Source organism: Malus sylvestris, chromosome 7 (genome assembly GCF_916048215.2).
Source record: "Malus sylvestris chromosome 7, drMalSylv7.2, whole genome shotgun sequence".
NCBI classification, from domain to species: domain Eukaryota; kingdom Viridiplantae; phylum Streptophyta; class Magnoliopsida; order Rosales; family Rosaceae; genus Malus; species Malus sylvestris.
This window is the reverse complement of record NC_062266.1, coordinates 24580776-24589059: the sequence shown is the minus strand read 5'-3', so window position 1 is coordinate 24589059 and position 8284 is coordinate 24580776. Positions and strand designations below refer to the sequence as shown.

General features: G+C 36.7%; 1 protein-coding gene across 2 annotated transcripts; it reads right to left on the bottom strand.

Moving 5' to 3' along the window:
• Positions 1 to 1145: 1145 nt before the first annotated feature.
• Positions 1146 to 8020, bottom strand: LOC126629616 (amino acid transporter AVT1C-like). Of its 2 annotated transcripts, none has more exons than XM_050299696.1 (13): positions 7808 to 8020; positions 6781 to 7022; positions 5885 to 6207; positions 4833 to 5047; positions 4574 to 4597; positions 3325 to 3505; positions 2929 to 3148; positions 2628 to 2763; positions 2465 to 2484; positions 2060 to 2199; positions 1859 to 1902; positions 1646 to 1708; positions 1146 to 1475 (listed from the first exon to the last, which is right to left on the bottom strand). In XM_050299696.1, the coding sequence occupies exons 2-13, from the start codon at positions 6963 to 6965 to the stop codon at positions 1371 to 1373; spliced, it is 1656 nt and encodes a 551-aa protein (XP_050155653.1). In that variant the 5' UTR covers positions 6966 to 7022; positions 7808 to 8020; the 3' UTR covers positions 1146 to 1370. The 2 variants fall into 2 exon arrangements, with proteins under 2 accessions (XP_050155653.1, XP_050155652.1); XM_050299695.1 differs by having other exon boundaries at positions 6781 to 6999.
• Between the last annotated feature and the right edge of the window lie 264 nt (positions 8021 to 8284).

Sequence of the window (8284 nt, the reverse complement as noted above, 5' to 3'; positions counted from 1 at the left end):
TGATTACCCCCCAGTCAAGATTCTAAAAGTCGCTAGGCGCTAGTCGGGCGGTGGGCTGGGGCCTAGCGCCTAGGCGGCTAGGCGGGGCCTAGGCGGGAGCCTAGACGGACTAGGCGGATTTAAGTAAATCTATCATATTTCAGGTAAATAAGTGTCTGCTTCTACTTGAAATATATATAATTTCATCATAAACTACAAAATAGAATGCATATATATCATGAAGTATTGGAACATAATGAAAACATGTGAAATAAAGATATAATGTTTGTTCATTCAAGTATGCAACAAGTCTCTTACAATTTATTGGAAAAAAACAAAATGCAAAATGAAAGTTATGTATTTTCTGTCTAAGTGAGTTGCAACCTAGGCGGGTCTAGGCGGGTGCCTAGGTGGTCTAGGCGGTGGGCTGGGGCCTAGACATTAATCGGGGCGGTGGGCTGGGGCCTAGGCATTAATCGGGACGGTGGACTGGGGCCTAGCGCCTAGGCGGGGATTTTTAGAACAGTGCCCAGTACATAGGAATCGCAAATATGCATGTACATATGTATGTATTTAGTGTTAACGTGAATGCCTACGTATTTAGTATTAACCTGAATCCCTGACAAATCTCACTTTGCTTTGAAATATTATTTTGATTATCTCTGTATATAAATATACACAAATGAGATTGAAAAATTTTCAATTTGGGGGTTCACTATAAAGAAGTACATAGGATTAATTTTTTATGATGGTTTGTTTCTCAATGAATTAGAATACCACCACCAACAATTAACGAGTCAAATTCCTGAAAATCAGGAGTTGAATTCTTAATGTTGTGTGGCCGATTTGTGTTTTCATTGACATATGATTAGTGAAAACACAAGTAATATAAGTAATCCGAATCCAACCTTTAACTTTGATTACTATCACAAATAATAATACCGTACAACCATAAAATTCATACCCACTCTAATCTTGTCCCTAGACTATCTTTTATTAAAGTCCAAGCTTTATTTATTTATTTTTTTCATATAAACGGTAACGAGTGAAGTAGGTTTAAATGCATAAGCAAATCTTCTTAACTGCTCGAACCACAAGCCGTGCTTGGCCTTATTCTATTTACAAAATTTTTTGAAGCAATAAAGACCAATAGCACACTACTCAAATTGTGGATATATAATACTACTAACTTATTGAATGGTGTAGCAAAATGTAATGTTACTGCAAGCAATACAAATTGGAAAACAAGATAGGAATGCAGGATACAAATGCAAAGATAACTCAAAATTGTGAATGAACACCAAGAGATTATAGATACTCTTCTAAAAATAATCCATAATACATAATCATGTGGTCTCTCACTGCTCAAGAACATGTCCCAAAAACTTCAGCTATGTAGGGCTTCTCAAGCTCTCAACAATTTTCGAAATGGCCGAAAATGTCCCGAACGCGGATGATACAACGCCTACCATTATAATTATAATACAAAGTGTTCCCTGGAAATAGCAGAAAAATGCAGATAAGAAACCATTGAAGCTCCAAGTGTATAACCTTATAATAATTAAAGCATTGAAATTGCTCTCTTCTATCTAACAATGCGTTTGTGTTTCGAGTCTACAAATTCTTGAAAACTGAATGCTAAAAAGCTTGCGTAACACTGACGTACCTGAAATCGAGTTATGCGTCCCCTCAAGATGCTCAGATAACAAGCACATGGAAGTATCAATGTCTGCAAGTAATATATTTGTCAGTGTAGTATATATAAATAGCTGCTTAACTCATAAATGGATTAGAAATTTTGGAATATATGTCCTGCAATTAAGTGCAAAGTTACTACCACAAGAATAGAAGAAGAAATAGAGAGCAAAGGTAAACTTACTACAAGCATTGTAAATAAAGATCCAATCAGCGACATCACGAGACCTGCAATAGTTTAAGGTAAGTTCGTAATACTTTTAACCAACACAACATGACAATCAAATGGTTTTCCAAAGACATAAGTAAGCACGGAAACACAGCTTCCAGGAAATATGAATATAAAGTGGGAAAGGCAAAGAAAAGAAGTTCAAGGCAGACTTACCAAAGAAGGGGATGCAGAGACCGACAACCAGGGTAGAGACAACCAGTGCCGTTCTAATTAAGATTGCGTATACGTGAGACTTGTTTGATGGTACCAGCTCCTCCAGACTCATTGCAACGGGAGATATAGTTAACGCATATGTGGGTCTAATTAAGGAGAGACAAGTAAGTCTTTTCTCGTCATTTATTATTTTGTTTTGTGTGTGTATGTGTGTATGTGTGTAGATGTTGAGCAACAAAAGAAAAAATATATGCATATGTGGTTCTAGTTACTGTTCTTTCCGATGTTTTTCCGAAGACAAAATAAAATTCGAGATTGCATGCATTGTGTGCGCTTGTGTGATATATGTTTGTGTTTGTGCATAAGATGACATTCATTATCTGCATAATTTGCAGTAAAGGATATTTTGTAAAGGGGTTGACCACCTGTAAAATAAACCAGTAATAGTATTAGCAATCAGTTATAGTCTCTAATTAATGATCAAAGGAAAGCCTCGCAACATGCATATAGAACACAAGGTTATTGTTTGAGGTTACGAAATCTATAATGAAATCTTTGATGAGCATACCGTAGTCCATAGAGCAATCTTGGTCGCAACTAAATCGTGAGGCATGTTGAGAGTGAACTGCGACTGTGTTAATTCTCCAAACATCGTGTAACCCATGACAGCAACTCCACCGTACATTAAAGTGCAAATACAAAAACTACATGGATAACAAATCCAAGTGAAACAATGAGTTCAGAAGTTGCAATTTATTCACAGACAATAAGACTTGACGAAAAATTGACAAAAGAAAAGGCAGAAAACTTTTTTAAGAAATTATTTTAGTAAATTAGATGAAAAGAATGATTCAGCATCTTTAGCTTACCAGGTTAAGAGGATTGCAGGGTATTGGCTTCGGTTTTCCAATGAAGTATAAATGTTTGGGAAAACAGCATGTCCTGAGTAGCAGTAACCGTAGAGACCCATAGCAACAGGAAGGGTTGCAAGGTTCAGTGGTGTTCCTTTGCTCTCAAAGCCAACTCCATCTACTAGACCAACCCAAAGGAGGCAAAGGACGACCAAGATCGATGCAATGACTCCACCCGCTGGAAGCAAAACAAGTAAAATGTAAGAGTTTCTCCAAAGAACAGCATGCATTTAGTTAATGCATTCTTATTCCGATCGAACAGATTTTCTAGCTTCATCAATAACATGGACAAAGCAAATTCATTTCAGACAATTAGATATATAAGATACATTATATTCAACTTTCCAAACTCACCTGAGATATAGCTAAGAACGCTGAGGTCTCGAAGCCATACAGTAGGAAGAACAGCAAGGGTGGTCACAATCGCAAACAAAAGGTGAGCATCTAACACGAATCCGCCCAAACTTAGTTGCGCATTTGGAAATAGTGAAGACAAGTTATCACTCTCCAAAATTATATATTCTATGCAACAAGCCTGCAGGTAGAGCAATTTAAAGTAGGTGATCTATGTGCTTAAAAAGATATAAGTAACACTCAATATGTCAAGGCAACGCCTATGATGAGCATATTTTTGATTCAGTGTCTCACAGCAGCATGACAATGTGATGATGTATATATGAGCAAAAGAATCCGTTCCACTAGAGAAATCGATCATTTGGCTACACAGTCATTTAAGCTTGGCTCTAAGTTCCTAACAAAAGAAAATTCTTTTTCTGTCCAACAATAGCTAGTCTGTTCACTGCCTGCATTCCAAATTCTAATTCACAAAGTCTGAAGCCCCCAAAAGCTAAGAACCTCAATCAAATATGGATCTCAAAGAAACCTTAAGTGCAGTTTAAAAAGATGTTATGAGGAGGAGCTACGTGTTATGGCCCTATATCCCACACGTCTCTATATCAATCGTTGTGATAAGTTACGCCAGGAGTGTGATAGAGACATGGGAGAAATACCCCGAGATAGGTAAGTTTTCAATGATGTGCTCAAGAGCCGATTTTCACACACCTTTTTTAGTCTCTTATAAACCCCTCTTTATTCCTCGCTATCAAGTTGAATAAATTAAACGAAAACAATAGTCTGGATTAAACAAGGGTGTGTAGGAGGACAATTAGTTCCCTTTTGGTAAGTGAGCACCATGACAAGAACCACCTGCCTCTTGTCTATTTTCAGTTTTTCTTGAGTACCTACTGGCACTCAAGTGCAGACATATAATTTCACTGTTGATCTAACAGTCCTGGGTCGATTAATTTAAGTAATTGAGTTTCAAATATGTATCGACATTGAATGCTTACAGATACTCATAAAAGTTGCTTTGTTTTAGTAAGTTCACTCAATGACTAGTCAAAAAACACATCCAAATGTGGACCCAATTTATATAAGAGGCTCACTATATCAGATCTAGATGTGGGACAAGGAATTTAACGGTTGTCCCCACTGGGACCCAGCTTCTTGTTCCTTTCTAATCACTCCGTGGATGTGTTCCATTTCAAACAATACAGTCATAGATATGGGTAAATACTCACTCAGTCAAGCCAGCTGTACTTACATATAATTCCACGTACAGTATTATCTGCGCCCACAAAAACAAAAACAAAAACAATTCACTTAGACGACAACAATTGCAGCCATTCAATTCAAATCTGTAAATTCACTTTGTAATTTAATGTCTTGTTTTCTTCTATGATTCCTGCTTTTAGATAGGGTTCGATCATACAAGTCGGTCTCGCCTTTATTAAAGATGTGATACATAATCCGGTGGTCGTGTTTAAATATGGTACATATACTATAACTGTAAGCAAGCTTACCGAGATGGCGATTCTGCCTCCAGTACCAAATGCAGCTTGGCCAATATCTGGGTAAGTCTCAAGCCCAGGTTGGCTATCCAAGCAGTAACGCAGCAGCAATCCTGTGTAGAATGAAAGCACTGCAAAAATAAGTAACACGAAGAGCCCAAGCCATCCCCCTTCTTTGACCGCGTATGGTGTCGAAAGGATCCCAACCCCGCAAAGAACGTTAATTCCTGAATAATGTAAAATGGTCGGTCAATGCTGATCGATCTTCAAATTACGTCACATGTTCACTTTCAAAGTTTAACAAGTTATCCAAACTATAGCTTTAAATTGAAAACTACACAAGCCAAACAAGTTAATCGGTGCCCATATTTTGTAACTTATTTAGTGGATCTTTTCATGTGCAGTAGGGCCAAATTGTAAGCAACCACATTAGCTCATGTGAAATAAATACTGGGTTTGCTTGTTTGGATGCCCATAATTTGAAGATATTAATAGGATATGGACAAAGCAATGAGGCAATCTGCAGACACGTTATATTATATTCCTCAGATTTGAAGAAATTTGGTACCTATATTTTATTCCTCAGATTTGAACAAACTAAAAAATCAGTGTAAAAAGAGAACTCTGAACTTGACAGATAGCTTCTACTCTATCCCGGTGTATATCCCCGTGTTGTTCTTCCGAGATGTGTGCTATAGGAACACCGCGGTATACACCCAGGGATGAGAATAAGAGTCAGACCGACTACTGAGTTGAACTGCAAGGATATGCTAGCATATTTTCAACAATACATGACATATAGTGAAGCTCAAGACGTTGTAACTTTAAATTGTGAAAACTAACAAATTTCAAAGGATTTGTATTTACGACACACGAAAAGGTCTAATTATATATTAGACATCCTTGAACGCAATAAATAGTATGATATCTTTTGAAAGTACTCAAATTTGATGCATCGTCGATAGAGATTTAATTGATGACCAAGAAACAATTCCTAGACTTAAAACAGCATTATGGCAAGTATAACCTGCAGATGAAGGTGAACATAAAATGTTCATACTTACCATTGATCACGGCTTGTGCAAATGAGCTGTGGCGAGGCATCGGATGATGGTCATGAGTAACCCTGGATGCTTTCTCATCTTTTCTAACCGAAGACCTCCTTGGCAGAGGAGGAAGCAGAGAATGAGAACTGCGCCTCTGCTGCTGGTGTTGTTGCTCATCTGCGACCGTTGGTAATGGTTTTGACAAGAAAGGTAATGTTTCGGGAGTGTACCTTCTTGTTAGGGATGAGGAAAGAAATGAACTTCCTAGTCTTGACAATGAAGGAGTGCCCAGAAACCCAATACTAGGGGATGGAACACTACCATAGAGATCAATGGATTGCCTGAAAAACCAATTGCAAGACAGTAAGTTTTAATTCAGAAGTCGGAACTAAAGATTGAAGAATCACAAGAATAAGAGAATCAAATAAATTATTATCACCCGTCTAATTTGTCAATAAACTTCTCTAGAGACAATTCAAAATCAACGAGCAAGTCACTAAATCAAATCTCTCCTTTTGGTTCAGCAAGTATAAAAGAAAGGATGCAAAGAGAAACAATGAACAAGTACTTTTCAAGCCTGCATTACCGCCTAACAATCCAAAACCAATGTGTTCTTTTGGCTTAACAAATTGAAATGTTACAAGCAGCCAAATATTGGTTTATTTTTCTTCGTTTAAATTTTTGTTTCTGCATATCTGTAAACCACCACTGCAATAGTAACATGTTTTGATCATTATTCTCAGTAAGTAAACTTTCTCACAAATCCACCAAATTTTACCATTCATGTTTTGATTCCCAGCAGAAACTCACCTATAGAAATAGATTTTTTTATTTTTTGCTACATATTACAGTGGTAAAAATTCTAATTGAACAATAAAGAAATCATGGTAAATTATATGGGGGAGAGAGGGAACCTGTAACTTTGAGGCCATTGATTGTTGTGAGAACTGGGATTATTCGGCTGCCGATTCTCAGTAAAAGATTCGGCAGAAGAATCCGATTCGCCTCCGTCTTCAATGCTCTTATTGAATTCCTTTTCCTCATCATCTTCTTCCTCACTCTCAATGTAAAAACTCCGATCCGAAACCGAATTATTCATCTTCTTCTTCAAATCCTCCTCTGCCAATCGCCTTCTGCAGAAAACTCCCAAAGAAATCTATGAAAAATTGTAATTAGGTAAAAGGGTTTGCAAAATTCAACTGACGCAGTTGAGAAAACCAGTGAAAAATCATGAATACAATCAGAACAAAAGTAGGCTCAAGCCACATTTTTCTCCTTTGTTTGATGCTTGGGGCAGAGAGTTAGTGGTTTTCCTTGTATGGAATTAACAGAACGTGAAAAGTGTTCGAAAAAACAGAAAATTATTTATTTTCCAGCTAATTTAACGTATATGATAGTAACAACTATCCAAAATTTCATCAAAATAAATAAGACCTAAAAAAGAAAATAATACAAATTAATTTGGTAGAGACATAATGATACACGGATTCAGCAGAAAGTTTAGCCTACGGTTTGATGTTTTCAAAGAGGAGCTTGCATGTTCCATGTTAAACTCTGTTTGGTTTCCGAGAAAATAAAAGAAACGAAAAAAAAGGCTGAGTAAACTCCGGAATCAATGATTCCTAAATCATCTTAGACTACACAAAAAACCCAATTCAGTTAAGCTCGGATACTGTAAGAAAAAACAAATTTGAGAAAAATACAAGAAGAAGGGACATCAGAAAATGTGACCCGAAAAATTTCTTTTCTTTAGTCTAATTTTCCACCTCTGTTTTCTCGGCAACCATACAGGGAGTGTAACAGAATACATATAAATTCTCTCTCTGGTAATAAATACCAGGAGAAATTAATGAAGTAGAGCTCTCTAAAGGCTAGAAGTGGCATGGTATTACAGGAGCTCCAGAACTTGAAAGAGTGGACAGGAAGTAAAGAAAAGTGAACCTCTTTTTCTTGGATTTTCTTGCTTTTTGTTTCCCGGGAATCGAAAAGGAGTTTTGGGTTTTTCTGGGATTCAAGAATATGTAAAAGGTCGAGACTGCCAAAGCAGAAAATTTTGAAAAGGCTCTGGCTTTTTTTCCAGAAGATGCCCCCAGCGAGAACGAGAAACAGGGTGAGAGAAGATGCCTGCGGGCCACTGTATGCACTTGGAAATATGTACTTACATATAAAGGTAATGTTCTGTGAACGTGAACAGTTCAGAGATGATTGGCAATTTTATCCTTCTCGGCGTTCTCGCAGGTAAAATCTGTGGTGAATTAATTTGGAGAATTTTTAACTTTAAGATTGAAATTTAAATAATCCTTTGATGTGTTCTTAATTCAAAATAATTAATGTGCATTTTATTTAATATCTCTCGTTAAATATTTAAATTTATTAATATACAAATTTTAATTTATTTTTTGACCAAAAAAGAATTTT

Excerpts from the sequence above, each read along its gene's own strand:
- LOC126629616 (XM_050299696.1), bottom strand. The coding sequence starts at position 6,965 with ATGAATAATTCGGTTTCGGATCGGAGTTTTTACATTGAGAGTGAGGAA. Across the intron at positions 3,149-3,324 it reads CGTTCTTAGCTATATCTCAG|CGGGTGGAGTCATTGCATCG; the intron begins GTGAGTTTGGAA and ends TTTTGCTTCCAG. Across the intron at positions 1,709-1,858 it reads CTTTATTTACAATGCTTGTA|ACATTGATACTTCCATGTGC; the intron begins GTAAGTTTACCT and ends TATTACTTGCAG.